Here is a 19,534-nt window from a genome sequence, read left to right as displayed (position 1 = left end):
GTTGTGGCAGGTGCCTATGGTCCCAGCTACTTGGGAGGCTGAGGCAAGAGAATCGCCTAAACTCAGGAGTTGGAGGTTGCTGTGAGATATGTGACGCCACGGCATCAAGGGCAATAAAGTGAGACGAGACTTTGTCTCTACAAAAAAATAAATAAATAAAAAATGAGGAACCCCCCCAAAAGTTAGTATAGACAGAAACAAATGAACCTACATGTATTTCAAATGAATTGTAACTACACTGAAGAGAAATAAAGAATGGATCCAGGGCCGGGTGTGACAGCTCACACCTGTAATCCTAGCACTCTGGGAGGCCGAGGTGGGTGGATTGCCTGAGCTCACAGGTTTGAGATTAGCCTGAGCCAGAGTAAGACCTCGTATCTACAGGCACTGTGCTACGGCGGGTGCCTGTAGTCCCAGCCACTTGGGAGGCTGAGGCAAGAGGACCACTTGAGCACAGGAGTTCAAGGCTGCAGTGAGCTGTGTTTGTGTCTCTACATTCTAGCATGGGCATCAGAGCAAGGCCCTGTCTCCTTAAAAAAAAAAAAAAAGATTAAATCTTGAGCTCTGACCTCTACTTAGAAAGTTTGTTTTCCACAATGGTTTGGGTATAGCAGTTTTGAAACTCCTTTTTGTGTAGAATGGAGCAATAAGTAAATATATATATATATTTTTTTTTTAAGAGACAAGTCTCACTTTGTCACCCTCCGTAGAGTCCTGTGGCGTCACAGCTCACAGCAACCTCCAGCTTTTGGGCTTAGGTGATTCTATTGCCTCAGCCCCCTGAGTAGCTGGGACTACAGATGCCCAACACAACACCTGGCTATTTTTTGTTGCAGTTTGGCCGGGGTTGGGTTTGAACCCGCCACCCCAGTATGTGTGGCCAGTGCCCTACTCACTGAACCACAGGTGCCGCCCAAGTAACAATATTGATACTGATGGAAACCCAGGTTCTTCCTGTTTGAGAATTGAAGAAATAGAGAATTGGGGAAGAATGAAAGATTGATTGAAATTGGAGAAATAAATATGGATAGTTGTTTCTGTTATCTATTTACATACATATTTCCCACTTCTCATTGCTGAAGGACTTAAAAAAAATGACACCCTAGTATCAAGGAGCACATCTACTGCCCAGACCCTGGATTCTAAACACCATTTCCTGCTTCAGGGAACCAGAGCTCCTTGGAGAAATGACTGATTCCAGGTTTGCACAAGATGAACCTGAAACATCTTGTGATCCCGTAAAGTAAGGAAGTACTCAAAAAATGATGGGAACACAGAAGGGGCCTTCTATTGGCCAAATCTGGGAAAATTTGAGGATTCAAATAAATAATGACATTAATGAAAGATAATCCACCCTTTGAATAAAATAAAAGTCATGAGTCTATGCTCATAATAAAGAAATAAAAGAAAATATTAATCGATAAATTTAAAATAAATGGTAGAGTGAGATAACCACCATTTTTGACCATCTTAGCAAAAATTGATTTGGGTAATTGATTTCAGGTAAATTATCATCAATGGATATTAAAGCTAGTGGGTGAAAGATGAGGAATGGGACATTCATACCCCATAATATTTCTCCAGAGATTGCTGATTAATTACAAAGAGGAGAACTCGTAGTTTTGTTTTGTTTTTTTTTTTGCAGTTTCTGGTTTTTTTTTTTTTTTTCAGTTTTTGGCCGGGGCTGGGTTTGAACCCCCCACCTCCAGCATATGGGGCCAGCGCCCTACTCCTTTGAGCCACAGGCACCGCCCGAGAACTCGTAGCTTTACAGTGCAGAAATATGGTGGACACCACCTTAATTAGGTTATCCAAGTGAGTGACCATTACCGAGAGTGAGACACCTCCCTCCTGACATACTTCACTGAAGGCATATTATTTATGTAATGTTCCTGTCCAGGCAATACCTGAATGTAATCATGACAAGGCCTCAGACAAACCCCAACTGAGAGACATCCTATAAACAACTGGCCGTGTTCCTCAAGAGTGTCAAGAATGTTGAAGTTATGAAAGGAAAACAAAAGGCTGAGGAAAGTTTTCTGATTAAAGGAGACTAAAGAGACATAACAACTAATGCATTGTATGACCCTAGACTGGATCCTGACCTGCTCTCCAGCAATGGTACCCCTTTGTGTCTGTGAATATGTTTACCTGGGGTGATACCTGGTATTCTGGCCTGAACAGACTCCTTTCATGAATAGAGGTGCACCCTCTGATACATGTTCACTTCCTGTTTGTAATATTCAGATGTAAGACACACGGGGATGTGAGGAATGCTTGACTTGCCTAGCAATGTCTGGGCTACAGGACAGAATCACCAGGTGGGTCCTCAAATGATAAACTTCTGAGTCTTTGAAGATTCAATTATTAGAGGAGGCAGGTGTTGCAGTGATGGACCAGGGTGGGCAGGGATGTGCATGTGTAACCCAAGTGAACCCACGTAAGCCCTTGCTCCCTGGAGTAGGGCTGAAGCTGCTGAGTGCTGCCTCACTGAAGGGAAAAGAGGTTCAGACCTGGCAGCTGTGGCACAGATGAGCAGAGACTTGTAGAGAGAGAATACCACATTTAATAAACCTACCTGTGTGTGTCTGAAGTTTATAGTCTCCTTGGTGACCACACCTCTCAGATGTACAATCTAGGCCAGGATGGATGGCCTAGGTGGATGTGGGATCTGACTTATTCTTAGCCTGTGCTCCTCTAACTACATAGCCTTGAGTAAGCTGCCACCTCTGTGTCTCAGTAATAAGCCCCCCACTATGCCCATCACCTTAGAAGGCAAGACTTTGGAGCTATAACCATACCAAGGCTAATAGAGTTTAGAGGAAATGGGGATTGCTGTCTGGGACATAGGAGAGCCTGGCAAGAAGAGGTGATATGGATCCAGCAATCCTACTGGGCTGGATCACTACTGGGCATATAGCCAAAGGATTGAAATCAGTATGTCAAAGAGATAGCTTGCCTATGTTCACTGCAGCACTATTCACAACAACCAAGACATGGAAGCAATGTGAGTATCCAACAATGGATGAATTAATAAAGAAAATGTAGTATGTTTACACAATGGAATACCATTCAGCCTTAAAAAGGAAGGGCTTGGGGCAGTGCCTGTGGCTCAAAGGAGTAGGGCGCCGGCCCCATATACCGGAGGTGGCGGGTTCAAACCCGGCCCTGGCCAAAAACTGCAAAAAAAAAAAAAAAAAGGGCTTAAAAATGAAATCCTGTCACCTGTGAGAATATGGATGAAACTGAAGGACATTATGCTAAGCAAAATAGCCAGCCACAGAAAGACAAAACCTGCATGATCGCCTGTGTGGAATCTAAAAAAGCTGAAGTCAGGGAAGTAGAAAGTAGGACAGTGTTTATTAAGGGCTTTTGGGGAGTGGGTTCAGGTGATGTGGGTCAAAGGATACACAATTTCAGTAGGATAGAAGGAATAAGTCTAGCAGTTCTGTTGCATAATATGGTAACTATAGTTAACAACAATGCATTGTATTCTAGAAAAACAAAAGAAAGGTGATATGGGGGTACCAGAGATGGGCAGAAAGAGTGGAAGATCATGGTCCAGCCTCTAGCAGGATTAAGGGGGCAGCCCAGGCAGCTCAGAAGTGAACCTCCAATAGGTAGCGCAGGCGACACTGGCTCTCCTGATAGATGAGGTACTCGCTCTGGGAGAAGGTGGAGTTGCTGAACTCTGGGAAAGCCATAGGTCGGCCCTGGGGCACCATCACTCTCTGGCCATCCAGCTCCAGCTCAGTGTCCTGGGTTGGATCTTCAGGACACAGTAAGGGCTACAGGTGACCCAGGGGTCACTCATCCCTGGCCTTACTCTTGCCTCCTGTGCTCTCTACTTCTGCTGTGGGCAATGCCTGATCATCTCTACCTTGCCCACTTCCAAATTGCTGCATAGGCGGGGCCTTCTGCCTGGAAGATTCCTCCTCTGCCATTTCTCTCTGAGAAACTCTTACTCATCTTTCAATGCTCAGCCAGCACCACCTCTCTTTGAAGTCCTCTTGAGGGCCCAGGAATAATTTGTTGAATCAGTGGATGTTTGTTGAATGACAAAGTTTATGACTACAGTGAAGAAGGGTGCTGGCTTTGGTCCCTTTCAATAGCCCACTCCCTGCTCACCTCCTTGAAAATGTCCCCTATATCAGCTCCAGCTCTATCTTTAGGCATGTCCCACTTCCTATGGCTCACCAGGCTCCGTGTGGCCTCGGGCGATGACACTGTCAAAGCCGGGAGGTGGATGCATCAAGTCGGGCTTGTCCATGGTGATGTGGTGCTCTTTGCCCAGTGCCACCTCACCCAGAAACATGTAGCCAACATGGTGTGCCCCACAGCGCATGCTAGTAACTGGAGAGCATGGGGAGGCTCAGGGATGGGACTCAACCCTCCTCCTGCCTGACTCCCAGTGCCTCTCTCCGTGGAAATGCTCTCCTGGGTTTGCTGCCCCAGCCCAGAAAATGCTCCCTCTCCTCAGCCATTACTGCCCCCACCCCCTGTCCTGGCCTGTTCTCTCCCACCTCACCTTGCTCCCTGTGGCCAGGCTTCTACACCCTCTGCTGTCCTCATTAAGGTTAGCAGTGGTCTCCCAGTGACCAAACCCTGGGAGGGGGGTTTTCTCCCCATGCCTGCTCTGCTAACTTTGCTCCTGGCATCCTCAGCCTTGACGGAGAGACCTCTTTGCACTGGCTGTCCTAAGCCCTCATCCCACCACTCTTTCTTAGGCTCCTCTGCCCTCCTGGTGGACCCCTTGGTCTTGGCAACCTCAGATATCCTAGAACTTCAGCCCCTTTGACCTAGCTCTCTCTCGGTTAGGTGGTGGCCTCCAAAGATGGGGTTAACCTGGTCTGAGGTGCCCTTCTGGTGAGGTCACTTCAGTGAGTATACTCTTGACCAGACACTTGGAAGTCACTGGAGACACCTTTGACCCTTTCCCACATACTGCCTAGCCCACCTAAATGTCCCTCTCATGGATTCCCTTGCCTTGCACCTTCATAGCCCTGGGCCAGGTGCCATCACATCTGGTCTGGCTCACAGCACAGCTTCCCTGTAGCCTCCAGCCTCTGCCTTCCTCTCCACAGTTGCAGCCACCCGGGCTTTCCATTGCTCTCTGGATAAGGCCCACTTGATCATCTGGGGACTCAGAGCTTCAGTGTTAGGCATTGCTTGGAAGTCCTGGCCTATCATAGCCCCTAACCTCTTGTGTCTTGTGTCCCTCCCCTGGCCTTGAAGTCTTCTTTGTTACCTCCACCCAGGCCTGGCTAGGGTGCTCTTCCTATCTATATATTCCTATCTATATCACCTCCTCCAGGAAGTGCCTCCTCTGAGTACCTTCAAGCCTGAGCCCCATTGAACACTCTGGCCTGTAACTACTTGGGGGTTCCTTTCCTCCATCCACCATGAGTTTCTAGTGGGCAAGGACTGGGCCAAATCCACTTTGGTGCTTCCCTACCTGCCCGGGACTTGGCCCTAGCAGGGGGGGCACCTCACCATAGCAAGCTGACTTGCTGTTCTCTGAGGCAAAGTAGATCCCTTTACCAACACGGCCACCAGAATGTGGCATGATGCGGAGCCCAGTGGTGAGGATAGCGGCCACCACAGCCACGTTGGTACCATGCCACAGCAGCTTCCGATTACGCAGCTTGGAGTAAGCCTGGAACCTGTCTCCCTGGGTAGGGGGAGAAGTGGGGTATGGGAAAGTATTGCCATCCAAGGGCTCAGGCGCTTCTCCTGGCTGCTCAGATGGTATAAACCAAGGCCTAAGGCACTTATGGTTACTCACATAAATTCCTGGCATGGAAGAAACTGATCAGAGTTGCTGATTTGTTTGCCAAGGGGCAGATAAACCAAGGCTGTCTACCTGAGGGACAGGATGGTGATGGGGAAGGGGGTTGGGTGAGTCTCCCTTACCTCCCCTTCTCGGTTCACTTTCCAAACATGTTGAAGAGCAGGGCACCTATGGGTGCTGCCAGTCTGTTCTAAGTAGGTCTGAATCACCTGTGTGGGAAGAGCGGAAGCTGGGTGCTGAGCGCAAGAGTCTCAGGCACTAAGCTCCCTCTAGTCACTTTAGCCCTAGAGCTCTCCTCAGGCCCTAGAGTCATAGGGATAAAAGGCTGAGAACAAGGATTCCTCTGGGCACCCCAAGGATGGGTAGGCAGAGGGACAGTGCCCACTGTTATTCCTGCTCCTCTGTGGGGGTCTGGCCCACCTTGTATTCACGTGCCTCAGAGTCCAGCAGCTGCAGCTGGCACTTGAGAAGCTGGTAGTCTCGGTCCAGAGGGTGTGGCACCTCCTCCACTATCTTCTCCTCAGAGGCTGCCTGCAGGGTCTGGGCCAGCTCGATGTCTGCCAGCACCTAGGATGACGGGCACTGGCCACTTGACCTCCAGCCTCCCTTCTCTTCTCCCGTGTGATGGTACCACAGCCACCCCACCTGTTTGTCCACCTGTCCATCTGCACCCATCTATTCCTCATTCTCCTTGCCCAGTCTGGCTATTTAGAGCATTGCCTGCCTTCCAGCTCACATGGCAGCGCTCACCAGCAGCATGTCCTTTTTGGCCTGCAGAAGCTCTGGGGAGTTGATGGGTGGGGGTCGGCTACGGCCAAAGTTGTGTGGAATGACAGTGTAGAAGTGTGAGGACAGCTCCTCTAAGCTTTGGCCACCATCTGTTTGTGCTTTCAAAGCCACCTCTAGTTTCTCCAAGGCCTCGAATCCCCGTGCAATCTGTTGCTTGCTCAACTTTCCTAGTGGCATCTTCTTAACATCTGGGGGGACAGGAAAATGGGGAGACTCGCCTGTAGCCCTGCTTCCCTGGGGCTCTCACACCATATCTGGGCACTCCCCCCTCACCCAGGTTCATGAGGGCCATGGCATTGTTGAACATCTCCTTGCTGAAGATGTTGGTGATGAGTTGCTGTGTGGCTGGATCCAGGGAGCAGGGTCGCACCTGCTTAATCACAGTCCTTGGTGGGCCTCCGTCCACCTGGGGATAGGGCACACATGAGCTGGAGCAGCTGGACAGGGCACTTGCACTTGCAGCTGGGTGTGGTGTTAGATTGAGCCTGGAGAAGGGAGGTCTGTGCCTGTGGTTGTATGGTTGGATGGTGGTAGGGCCCAACTGGCTGGGTCTTTCCACCCAGTCCCTTCCCTCAGCCCAGGGCCCAGCCACCCACCCTAGCTACTTCACCTTCACCACAGCCTCCTGGTCCTTGTCCTCTCCTTGAACTTCTATAAGTGTGTACTTGCCAGGGTGGGCCACAAAATGATCCCTCTCTGCCCAGTTGTTCTTGGTCTTGTCCCGAAATTTCTTCTCAAAGTCTTTCTTTGCATCTTCTAGTTTTGTGAAGTAGTTGATCTTTGACTGGCCCACCTCTCCCTGCAACTGACAGCCTTCAGGGGTGTGCCCACTGCAGAGCCCATCATACATGCTTGTTGGCCTCTGTGCTGGGCCAGGCCCTGTGCTGAGCGCCCCTCGACAGTTGGAGCTGAGGGGGAATAGTCGATAGCTATGGGGACAGTAGGGACTATGTGTTGAGCAGAAGAGGTGGAGAGGAAGTGGGCATAGGTAAGTGATGCCCGGGGCACTTACCACACGGCCCCAGCGGTTCCAGCAGATGAAGCGGTCTTCCTCTTTGAGCAGCTGGATGATGTAGAACTTGTTGTTGTTGTTCCCAATATTGGTTTGGTTCAGGGTGCAATCATAGTCTTCGTATACCTGGCTCAGAAGGGCGTGGGAGGAGCAGATGGTGTTAGATGGGGTTCCTGCCTATATATCAAGAGGGCTCTGACTGCACTGGGGATGTCTTGGGGGTCATGGCTTTGCTATAGGGGATACAGTCTGAGAGGATGAGGCTAAACCTTGGCATGAGGGGTGGGGGATTCTGGGAGGACATAGCTATGCTCTGCTTGGGGGAATCTGAGGGAGACAGGGCTATGCCCTGAAAGGCTGGTTTGAGTCTCCATGGGCAAGTCCTGGTTTGAGTCTCCACGGGCAAGTCCTAGGAGACTGAGGGAGTTAGAGCCCTTCCTTAAGTGTGGTTGGGGAGGCCTGCCTGGGGTCTGAAGGGCGGACCTGACCTCCCTGGATCTGATGGGATACATCCTTGACCTCTAGGGGTCAGGAGAACATGGTCTTGCCTTGAAGCTTACTTGGGGGCCTAGAGCTACATGGCCAGAGTTGAGCCCCAAAGAGGATGGCACAGAGCTGGGCCAGTACTGTGAGGAAGCATTCTGGGCCCGACTATGGCCTGCAGCTCACCTGGGTCATAGAGTTGCTGCTGAGTGGATATGCAGAGTCCACGAGGATTATGCGCTTCTCTGCAGGTGCGGCCCTGAGGGCTTCAGCAGTGGAGCGGAAGCTGTCTTCCTCCCCTGGCCCTTGCCATCCCTTCTTCTTCTCAGGGCACTCAGTCTGCACTGAGGGCTTGCGCTTTGGAGCCATGCTGTCCTGGGGAGAGAAGGGGCCTTCAAGCTCCTCACACATCAACTCCTCTCCCCCATTCCTGGCCTGCACAGCACTAATTTGCCCCACCCTGGATTTGTCCTTTGATGGCCTTTCCCTCCTACCCTGTTCCCATTTCCAGCCCTGGACCAAACCAGACTCTGTACCTCAAATATGCCCCTTTCCCCAGTCACAAGAGCAAGTTCTGGACTCTGTCCACTCTGGTCAAGGAAGAGTCGGGCTCCCTACCTTCTCCAGCTTCACTGTGTCCTAAGGAGTTGAGAAAGTGAAAGGAGAATCTGTCCCTCTCCCTTCTGAGCTCCTCCCTGTCCAGAATGCTCTGTGGCTACTGCCTGCTCCTCCCCCCTGTCAGCTAGCTCTGACCCAGCCTGGTTGCTGGGCTGAGTCACCAGAGCTATGGGGGAGGGTGGGCAGCAGCTCTTGGGGGCAGAGCTTGGAACCTGGGGGGTGTAGAAGCCCTTCCCAATGTATGTATACACAAGTTTTGGGGTGTCTGCCTGGGGTCCAGATCAGTGGCTTTGAACTGTCAGAGGGCAGGGGCCAGTCCCACCAGGCCCTGCCCTGCCTTGCTCAGGGCTTTGGACAGGACCAAAGGACATGCAGCTAAGAGAAACAGGGATCTGGAAGAGTTGACCGCCACCAGGCCTGGCTGTCTGCACCTCCCAGGACAGTCCCAGGTCTGGGGCCTCCTTTATAAAACTTCCGTGACCCTTCCTGGTGACTTAGGGAGGGAATTCCCAGCTATCACCAAAGGCTGAGGAAGAGCTTGGGTCGGGGATAGAAATGTAGCTATTTGGCCGTCAGTGAGCTGAGTCAGAGGCTGTTGCAGGCCAAGTCGGACAGCCCGTTCCACGGATGGGTGGCCACTGTATTGTACAATCCGAGGCTCAGGACGCTGCCTCGCTTTCCCAGCCGCTGTCTAGATCCCCTCTGCGGTCTAGCGCTGGCTAGTTTACTTTAGCCCGGGCCGAAGATGGGGAGGAGTCACGCTTTGGAACGCGGAACCCCGCATCTCTGACGCCCCCAAGCTGCCAAGGAACGCAAACACAGCCGTCTCTCCTTAGAGGGCCGGCTTACAGCAGAGCGCAAGCGCCGCAGCCTCAGGCCGGAAGCGCTGGTGAGACACTTGCTTCCTACTCCAGCCTGGCGCGGGAGCCTATGGGAGTTCTAGGAGGTGTGGCCACAAGAATCTATCCTACGGGCACTTGGGGGCGTGACTGAGTCTGCTTAAGAACCCAGTGGAGTAGTGGGAGGCGGGGCCTTGCTGGCGGTGGAAGCCTATCAGGGCGCGGGGTCTTACCTTGAGGCCGCGATTTAGCACCACGTGAATAACCCGGCTGCGGCGGCTACTACTTACACGGCTGGCAGCATGTCTGCAACAGCAGCAGCTCGTAAGCGGGGCAAGTCGGCCTCCGGGGCTGGTGCGGGGGCCAACAAGCGCTGGAAAAAGGTGAGCATGGCGCTTCCACGGGCCGCGGTCAGTCATGGTACTGGGGCAACAGTCATCCCATCTGAGGGACCCACATCTGGTCCCTTCCCCAGCCTTGGTCAGTGCCAGGGTGTTAGGGTCCTCTGACCAAAGAAAAAGGATTGTATAATTTCTAGGCCGACTCTGCGGGGGACAGGAGCAAATCCAAGGGTGGTGGCAAGATGAATGAGGAGATTTCCAGCGACTCTGAGAGTGAGAGGTGAGCTATTCTTTTTCACCTAGTGGGAGGGAAAACTGAGACCCATGGTACGTGAAAAGACGCAATGAATACATGTAGAGCTTGAACCTAGAACTCAAGACTCCGGTCCTTGGTTCTCAGACCATTGCTCCATTCCTCCAATTTCCCCTGAGAAGTCTCATCTTGCCTGCGGGGTCTCTGTGTGGGGAGGACACCAGCCCCCAATGGGAGGCTACTGAGACACCCGAGCTCATGGCAGGGAGCTAAGCTCAGGGATGGATTGATAGGCAAGGTGAGAGGCAAGAAATATTCAATAGCTCTTAAGTCTGTTTTCTCACAGTTTCACCTTTACTGGCGTCCCTGGCTCTTAATATGTCAGGCACTATGTGAAGGCAGGCAGGTGAAGAGAAAAATGTGCTGTAGTGGGATGTGTGTCTTATAGCTATGTGTTCTGGGAACAGAAGAGGGGCATTTAAATTGGACCTGGAGTGATGAGGAGGAATCTCTCATGGAGAGGCAGGGAAGGCATTTAGAGATCAGAGGAAAGTCTGGGGTGTAAATGTGCCACACTGTCATGCTTTTTTTTTTTTTTTTTAATGCTCATATAGTCTTTATATATGAGCAATATTCCGGTAATTACGAAGAGAACACAAAACAGAACCTATAAAAACAATATTCTCCAAATTATTTGAGGTCTAAGTCCCCTGGAAAAGGAATTACTAGAAATATCATATTCCACTGTGTTATCCAGTAGTATATCATTACTGTCTTTTACCTAAACTAAGTTGGGATAGTTTAATGTTGGTGGCAGGATAACACTTCATTCATTGTATATAGAAACAATTTAGTTTTATTAACTAAAACAAATTAAGTTCACATATGGTCTAAATAAAGTGTTTAAAAATGTACTATATGCTCCTTGTTCAAATACATATTACAACCATTCAGAAGCATTGTATTTCTTTTGATATAGCGATCTTAGAGTTTTGCTCTCTTCATTTTAAGAGACTGAGCTAATCATAGAGTAAACACTGATTTGAAATGTACATACAACCTTTCCTAGGGGAGTTATCTTCACTTTTTTCTGATATCTGTGAAGTTCTTTTATTTCTATCACATCAAACACTATTTAAGACTTTAAAACTTCTTCATGCTACTATGGAAGGACAGGTAGTGGGTACTAACACATTTCCACATTGTGGAAAGCTTTGAATGTCTCCCTCCTTTCTGCAGCTGATGGGGCTGGATATGAAGTTTCTAAGGGTTGGGCAAAGTGTCAGGCTTTATTCTGTGAGACAGAGGCTCTCAGACCAAGGAATCCTAGTGCCTTTCTTATGAGTTGACTTAGAAATCCTGCTTCTAAAATTGATTATGTGTTGCTTTAACTTGTACACAGACTTAAAACACTTTTCTTAATCCTAAGGTTATTTTGGGTGGGTGTGTGCAAGGCCCTGTGCTAAGCACTTTTAAATATTTTTTTTTTTTTTTTTTTTTGCAGTTTTTGGCCGGGGCTGAGCTTGAACCCGCCACCTCTGGCATATGGGACCAGCGCCCTACCCCTTTGAGCCACAGGCGCCACCCACTTTTAAATATTTTTAAAATGTTACATTGTACAGAAGAGTGAATGAGATAAATATGTACTATAGAAAGTAATGGTAAATGGAGAACCTCTGTGCATCTACCACTTAGGTTAAGAACTAGAACATTTGCAGATGCGTAGAAGCCCTGAATGTCATTTCTGACTGAAGTTAATAATTTTTGGTTTTCTTTTTCTTTTTTTTGTAGAAACAGTCTTGCTCTGTTGCCCCTGGTAGAATACAGTGTCGTCATAGTGGCTTACTGCAACCTCAGACTCCTGGGCTCAAGTAACCCTGCTGCCTCAGCCTCCTGAATAGCTGGGACTACAGGCATGCAATACTTTGCATGGCTAATTTTTAATTTTTTTGTACAAATGAAATCTCACTAAGTTGCCCAGACTGGCCTCAAATGATCCTCCTGTCTTGGCCTCCTAAATCATTGGGATTCCAGGCATGGGCCATTGTGCCCGGCCCTTTCTTCATCTTAAAAAAAGAATTTCATTCAGTTGTAATTAACGTACAGTAACATTCACTTTTTACGTATATAGTACTATGAGTTTAAACAAATGCACATAGTTGTGTAACTACCACTACCATGAAGTTATAGAAAGGTTTTGTCACCTTTTGCCCCCTGTTCCTTTATAGTCACTTGTCTCCCTGCCCCCAACCTTACCACTGTTTCTATAGAGTTGTGCCTCTTCCAGAATACCCTATAAATGGAATCATTCGGTGTATATTTCCCTTGCTTTTCTTTACAGTTCTGCCTCCTATGTGTAAAGCCTTAAACAATAGATTAGTTTGGGTAAACTGGGAAGTCCAAACCTTGGCTGTGTAAGGGAAGGGCAGCATTAGCCTGATTGGCCAAAGGCTTGTCAGGCACAGGGCACCAAATGGTCTTTGGGGTGTGGTTGGCCCTGGCTTTCCTGAGAGTTTCCACAGTCCCTTCTGGGGAAGTTGTAGGTAAGATCATGAGTGAGTCCTGGGAAATACAGTTGGGGCAACCGAAAGAAACTAGATATTTGGTACAGAGACTAGATACTTGAAATGACATTCAGGGCTTCTAAGCTTCTGCAAACGTTCTAGTTCTTAACCTAAGGGGTAGATGCACATTTGGTACAGGGTCAGGAGAGCGGGATGTCCTGAATTTTCTGTTTCTGAGTTCCATGACTTGCCTCTAGCTCCCAGGAGCAGGTCAAAGCAGGGCCTGTGTGAGTGAGATGAATACCCTCAGCTGGTCCAGGGACTGGGATATTGAGGCAGAAGCAGGAACTTTTGCCTGGACACCAGCACCAGGTCAAGCCAAAACCAGTTAAGGTTCACCTGGAACCTTGTCCTCAGGGTAAAGGATGGCGCTGTAGCAGTGAATCTATGATGATGGCAGTCCTAGTGTCTGCCTCTTGGGTCCTTGGATCTGTTACAGATGAGTGCTCCCTTTCATCTGGGAGTGGTGGTTGTCTTTTCTGCTCTCTGTGCTGGGTCTCCTGTTTCCATTACCCTTTGCCTTCTTCTTCTTTCTTAATTTACCCTCTCGTTTAGGGGAATACATTCTTTTTTTTTGCAGTTTTTGGCCGGGGCCGGGTTTGAATACGCCACCTCCAGTATATGGGACCAGCGCCCTACTCCTTTGAGCCACAGGCACCGCCCATGGGGAATACATTCTTTTTCTTTCTTTTTTTTTTTTTTTGAGACAGTCTCAGTATGTTGCCCTCAGTAGCGTGCTATGGCGTCACAGCTCACAGCAATCTCAAACTCTTGGGCTTAAGTGATTCTCTTGCCTCAGCCTCCCAAGTAGCTGGGACTACAGGTGCCCACCACAATGCCTGGCAATTTTTTTGTTGTAGTTGTCATTATTATTTAACTGGCCCAGGCTGGATTTGAACCCACCAACCTCGGTGCATGTGGCCAGCACAGTAACCACTGTGCTATGGGTGCTGAGCCAAGAGGGGGTGGAATACATTCTTTATCCTTAAAAAAGGTGAAAACCAATTCTGAGACACCTTGTATATATGACAATATTGTCATTTTGTCACTGACGTTTTAACTGGGCAGAATATCCTAGTGGTTGTTTTCCTTTAGAGTTTTGTGTATAAGGCTCCTTTGTCTTATTCTCTTTGTGTTGCTGTTGAGATATCTGATCATTTGATTTTTTTTTCTTTTTTTTTTTGAGACAGAATCTTGTTCTGTCTGCCAGGTTGCAGTGGCATAATCATAGCTTACCACTACTTCAAACTCTTAGGCTTGAGCAATCCTCCTGCCTCAGCCTCCTGAGTAGCTGAGACTACAGGTGTGTGCCACCATGCCCAGTTAAATTTTAAGTTTTTTTTACATAGATGGGATCTTGCTATATTACCCGGTTTGGTCTTGAACTCCTGGCTCCAAGCAGTCCTTCCTTGGCCTCCCAAGGTGCTGGGATTGCAGATGTGAGTTGCTGTGCCCTGCCTGTTTTGACTTTTGATGCTTTGTGACCTGATTTCTCTTGGAAACCCGTAGAACTTTTTTTTTTTTAACCTCAGAGTTGAGGTAAATAATAATACCTTTGGATTTTGGCTCTGTTTTCACCCTTGTGTCAGGCACTGAGTGGGGCCTTTTGATTTGGTGAGTCTTGTCCTTCAGTTTTCTGTACATGTAGTCATTGGCTGTGAGGGCTGCCTGGGCTGGGGAAGGTTGAGTGGCAGGAGAGCATGGAGGAGGCCCAGTCCTAGTGGCTAGAGGAGTGGGATGACCTCTCAGATCCAGCCCCCTCCTGCCTGCAGCCTAGCTCCAAGGAGGACTGAGGAGGAGGAGGAGGAACAGGAGCTGGAGGAGACTACACGGGAGAAGAAGCTGCGCTTGGCCAAGCTCTATCTTGAGCAGCTCCGGCAACAAGGTGAGCCAATGGGCAGTCACTGTGAGGGTTAGGGTCTGTGCCTACGCCTGTCTGCTGCAGTTCCCACCACCTGATGGGTGACCTATGTATATACCCAGCAGGCACCAAGGCTGCAGGTGCTGTTTGCCCTGTTGGGGGTAGCCAGGAGCTCTAATGGGCCTCTCACAGCACCTGCAGGGGGTTTTAGACTGATCTCATAAGTAATGGAGGAAGAGACCACCCATCCTGCTTTCCCCTCTTCTAAGACAGCCTAAGTTGGCCAGGCGCAGTGGTCATGCCTATAGTCCTAGCACTCTGAGAGGGTGGATTGTCTGAGCTCACAGATTCGAGACCAACTTGAGCCAGAGCAAGACCTCGTCTCTAAAAATAGCCGGGCATGGTGGTGCCTGTGACTTAGTGAGTAGGGTGCCGCCCCATATACCGAGGGTAGCGGGTTCGAATCCAGCCCTGGTCAAATTGCAACAACAAACAAATAGCCGGGTGTTATGGCGGACACCTGTAGACCCAGCTACTTGGGAGGCTGAGGCCAGAGAATTGCTAGACCCCAAGAGTTTGAGGTTACTGTGAGCTATGATGTCATGGCACTCTACCGAGGGTGACAAAATGAGCCTCTATCTCCAAAAAAAAAAGGACAGCCAAAGCTTCCTGTAGGACCAACCAGGCCCTGGGGCCCTGCAGTGGGGATGGGAAGGAAAGGGAAAAGTGGGGCCTCAGCTTTGGTTTGATCTGTCCTGCACAGAGGAAGAGAAGGCTGAGGCCCATGCTTTTGAGGAAGCCCAGGTGGCAGGGCGCCTGAAGGAGGATGTGGTGAGTGTGGAGAGAAGGTGTGGGCAGGTGTGGGGCTGGTCCCAGGAATTCATCCCTGTCCTCCCTATGCAGCTCGAGCAGAGGGGCAGGCTACAGAAGTCAGTGGCAAAAGAGGTGAGTGAGTGTGGTGCTTTGGTCTAAGGTTGGAGGGCATTAGGGGCTCCACTTGGATTGGTAGGCAAATGGCTTGATGGGGGCTCATGCTGTGAGGGAGGGAGGGTCTTTGCTCTGTAACATGGTGAACACTTGGGCACCCTGGATCAGGTAAGGGTCTGATCCTTGCAGCGTTGGGTCCTGTTTTCCTTCTGGCCAAGGTGGGTGGGAAAGGCCACGGGTGTTGGTGGTGGTGGGGATATATTCATATCCCCAGCTGTAGTGACACAGTTCCTATCTGTCCAGATCCAGGCCCCAGCCCCAGCTGACATTCGAGTTTTACGGGGCCACCAGCTTTCCATCACATGTTTGGTTATCACTCCTGATGATTTGGCCATTTTCTCTGCCGCCAAAGACTGCAGTATCATTAAGTGTGAGTGAGTGCCCCCAGGGCACATCTGGAAGGGCTGGCATGGGGAGAGGCAGTGGTCATGGCAAACAGAGCCCTGATGGAGGGGGGAGCCTCAGGAGGCAGGTTTGCTCCCAAAGAGGTGATTTCTGGGTGATAGTGGAAGCTTCTGCCTAGCAGTGGGGCTTATGAGTTCCCTGTCCCTAGAGACAATTGAGCAAAAGATAAGATAATGCTTTAATAGGAATTGACACTGCAGATGGATGGTTGGACTAGACGTTTGAGGCTTTGCACAGTCCTGGGATTGAGTTTCTGGTCCCTCCTGGTTCCCAACCTTCAACAGTTGAGCACTGTCTCTCTACCTACTATGGTAACAGGAGGAACTCACACCATTAATCCCAAAGCACTTTTTTTTTGAAATAGAGTCTTGCTCTGTTGCCTAGGCTAGAGTCATAGCTCACTGCAACCTCGAACTCCTGGGCTCAAGTGATCTTCCTGCCTCACTCAGCCTCCCAAGTAGCTGGGACTATAGGTGAACATCAGTATGTCCAGCTAATTTTTCTGTTTTTAGTAGAGGTGAGGTCCCACTCTTGCTCAGGCTAATTCTGAATTCCTGGCCTCAAGCAGTCCGCCTGCCTCCACTTCCCAACCTGCTAGGATTATAGGTGTGAGCCACCACACCCAGCCCCAAAGCAGTTTTGCATTTTGCCTCTTCTTCCGTCATTATAGCTGCTCTTTGGGACTATTGTCCCCACTTAACAGAAGAAGAAACTGAGGTGACTTGTCCAGAGGCTCACAGTGGCTGGACTAGGTCTTCTGACCTGAGTCAAGGGCTTAACCATGGTCCCTTTTTCTGGCTGCCTCTAGAGGGGCTTACCAGTGAGTCTTATCCCCTTAACCCAACAACCTTTCTCCCCACTGGTGGCAGGGAGCATGGAGAGTGGACGGAAGCTGCATGTGATTCCTCGAGCTAAGAAGGGTGCTGACGGGCAGCCCCCTGGCCATAGTAGTCATGTCCTCTGCATGGCCATCTCCTCGGACGGCAAATATCTTGTAAGGCCAGGTTGGCCCTGAGGGCAGGTATGAGGTCTGAGTGTACAGTGGGTATCTGTGGTCATTGTCTTCATCCCCACAGGCCTCTGGTGACCGCAGCAAACTCATTTTCATTTGGGAGGCCCAGAGCTGCCAGCACCTGTACACCTTCACAGGACACCGGGACGCTGTGTCGGTGAGGACCTGGCTTCCTCATCAGATGTTAGCAAGCATCTGCTAAGTGGCCAGGCTCGGTTCCTCAGGGAACTTGTACTGTGGGGTAGTGAGGCCATAAAGATGCTGAAGGGATGAGGAGGAGCTGGACGACACCAAGCTGAGCTTGCACAGGGATCAGAGAGGGCCTTGAGAAGTCTGTATCTGTGGAAGGGCAGGAGGGCATGTGGGCCACATAGAAGTGCCCTACAGAGTGCTTTCAGGGCAGCTGGCTCCCTCTGCCTTGGGACCTGCTTTTTGGAACTGTCCTCTTCCCTCACCTGCTGTAGTCTGGTTCCCTTTTGCCCTCTCCCTGAACCCTTAGGGGCTGGCATTCCGCAGAGGCACTCACCAGCTCTACAGCACGTCCCACGACCGCTCTGTGAAGGTGTGGAACGTGGCAGAGAACTCCTACGTGGAGACACTGTGAGTGTGCGAGAGGAGAGGGTGTGTGGATATGTGCCCATAAGCTAAAGCACCACCCCAGCCTGCTCCATTTTGCTCTCCAGTTTCGGGCATCAGGACGCTGTGGCTGCACTGGATGCCCTGAGCCGGGAGTGCTGTGTGACAGCTGGGGGCCGGGACGGGACTGTTCGCGTATGGAAGATCCCCGAGGAGTCCCAGCTTGTCTTCTATGGTCACCAGTAAGGTGGCCTGCTGGGCCTGGTGGGGGCTGCATGGTCTGGGGCTAGGGGTGAGGTTGGGCCATGTTCCTTACAGCCCCTTTTTCTAGAGGCTCTATCGACTGCATCCATCTCATCAATGAGGAGCACATGGTGTCAGGTGCTGATGATGGGTAAGGGCTACCTTTCTGATGTCTCCAATCACGGACTGCTGCTGTTCCTGAGTACCTGCTACCCATCAGGCCCTGAGCTCTCCTCATAGAACACCCCATGGGAGTGTCGTAACTCCTTTTCATAGATGAAGACATTAAGACAGAGAGCTTGGGTGACTTTTTCCACCTCCTGGGGCTGATGTGCCTTTGATACCTCCTTGCTGTGTGGCTTTTCTCTTCTGCCCCTAACCCCTCAATGACTATTCCCTGTACATAGCTCTGTGGCCTTGTGGGGCCTCTCCAAGAAGCGGCCACTTGCCCTGCAGCGTGAAGCTCACGGGCTGCAGGGGGAACCAGGCCTGGAGCAGCCCTTCTGGGTGTCATCGGTGGCAGCCCTGCTCAACACAGACCTAGTGGCCACAGGTGGGTGCCTTACAAGGCAGGAAGGAGGTTTTGTGAGTTGGGCTGATGAAGGGGTTGCTGACCGTCCTTCTCTCCCCAGGCTCCCACAGCTCCTCCGTGCGGCTTTGGCAGTGTGGGGAGGGCTTCCGGCAGCTGGACCTTCTCTGTGACATCCCCCTGGTGAGTGGGGGGATGTCTGTCTTTGCACAACTCCTGAGGCCCCTGGGATTAGCTCTTTAATATCTTTCTCCTTTCCAGAAGGTATCCTTCTCAGGGCAGGGCCAGTTCCTAGCATGGGGCCTGGCAGGAACCCTCCCTACTTCCTCTCCCTTCTTCTTTCCTCTCTCATACTCTCCCCTCCTATATCCTCCTCCTTGTCCAAGGCCCTGTCCTGGGTATAGGGTAGGAGACAGCATGGGCAGAGGCATGGAGGCCTGGTGCTGTTGATTGGTTCTACACAGTTGGTGCCGCATAGAGTATCAGGCTAGGGCGTGTGGGCCTGAGCATCTACACTGGGATGACAATTGCTGAGAGTGCAGAGCCTGGGGCAGTGGTGATGGCCAGGGGATTTTCAAGGCCCCACAACTAGGAGCCAGGCCTGAGGCCACACCCTTGACACATGTGGCCTTTAGTCCTTCAGTCCTCACAAACTCACTGGCAGCCTGGCACTCTCCTTGTCCCCATCTCACAGATGTGCAGGCTGAGGCTCTCATGAGTAGAGGGCTGGTCCACATCACTGAGTGGCAGGAAGCAAAGCTGGGGTTTAACCCAGGCCTGGTAGGGCCAAGCCCTTGACTGTGATGCTGGAGGCTGTGTGGAGTGGTGTTCTAATGACTTACAATGTTGTCCCTCTCTCTCCTCAGGTGGGTTTTATCAACAGCCTCAAGTTCTCCAGCACTGGGGACTTCCTGGTGGCTGGGGTGGGACAGGAGCACAGGTTTGTGGGGACCCTTGAGGGTGAGGGGTAAAGTGGCATTGTCTGGGCATCTGGGTAGTAATAGGGCTGGGGGTTGGTGGGGGAACTGAGCGCATGTCTGCTATTTCTCTCATCCCCTGCAGGCTTGGCCGATGGTGGCGAATCAAAGAGGCTCGGAACTCTGTCTGTGTCATTCCGCTCCGCAGGGTGCCTGTAGCCCCAGCTGCCGGCTCCTGACACTTTTATCCTCTTTATTTAAGTCCTTCCAGGTCATGTCCCATGTGCTTTGTATTAAAGCCTCCTCTTTTGGGC

At 50.6% G+C, this 19,534-nt stretch overlaps 2 protein-coding genes across 7 annotated transcripts; one reads left to right on the top strand and one right to left on the bottom strand.

Moving 5' to 3' along the window:
- Window positions 1-3,341: 3,341 nt before the first annotated feature.
- Window positions 3,342-8,794, bottom strand: PARP3 (poly(ADP-ribose) polymerase family member 3). 6 transcript variants are annotated; one of them, XR_008381722.1, is made up of 12 exons: window positions 8,694-8,793; window positions 8,262-8,450; window positions 7,593-7,718; window positions 7,191-7,379; window positions 6,854-6,986; window positions 6,542-6,768; window positions 6,212-6,358; window positions 5,914-6,000; window positions 5,494-5,671; window positions 4,994-5,136; window positions 4,198-4,353; window positions 3,630-3,769 (listed from the first exon to the last, which is right to left on the bottom strand). XR_008381722.1 is itself a non-coding variant. In XM_053599775.1 (11 exons), exons 2-11 carry the CDS (start codon window positions 8,442-8,444, stop codon window positions 3,600-3,602), a joined length of 1,596 nt encoding a protein of 531 aa, XP_053455750.1. In that variant the 5' UTR covers window positions 8,445-8,450; window positions 8,694-8,793; the 3' UTR covers window positions 3,342-3,599. The 6 variants fall into 6 exon arrangements, 3 of the variants coding, with proteins under 3 accessions (XP_053455750.1, XP_053455751.1, XP_053455752.1); XR_008381723.1 differs by lacking the exon at window positions 3,630-3,769 and adding an exon at window positions 3,776-4,009 and having other exon boundaries at window positions 4,129-4,353; window positions 8,694-8,794; XM_053599775.1 differs by lacking the exon at window positions 4,994-5,136 and having other exon boundaries at window positions 3,342-3,769.
- A 945-nt stretch (window positions 8,795-9,739) lies between these two features.
- RRP9 (ribosomal RNA processing 9, U3 small nucleolar RNA binding protein) lies at window positions 9,740-19,534 on the top strand. Its single transcript, XM_053599778.1, has 15 exons — window positions 9,740-9,915; window positions 10,071-10,153; window positions 14,463-14,575; window positions 15,315-15,382; window positions 15,455-15,496; window positions 15,782-15,908; window positions 16,813-16,937; window positions 17,020-17,112; window positions 17,455-17,555; window positions 17,639-17,773; window positions 17,863-17,925; window positions 18,182-18,327; window positions 18,407-18,486; window positions 19,170-19,243; window positions 19,366-19,534. Exons 1-15 carry the CDS (start codon window positions 9,835-9,837, stop codon window positions 19,457-19,459), a joined length of 1,425 nt encoding a protein of 474 aa, XP_053455753.1. The 5' UTR covers window positions 9,740-9,834; the 3' UTR covers window positions 19,460-19,534.

The sequence above is a fragment of the Nycticebus coucang genome, chromosome 8 (assembly GCF_027406575.1).
Source record: "Nycticebus coucang isolate mNycCou1 chromosome 8, mNycCou1.pri, whole genome shotgun sequence".
Classification (NCBI taxonomy): domain Eukaryota; kingdom Metazoa; phylum Chordata; class Mammalia; order Primates; family Lorisidae; genus Nycticebus; species Nycticebus coucang.
The sequence above is the reverse complement of the archived record's forward strand: the minus strand, read 5'-3'. Positions and strand labels throughout refer to the sequence as shown.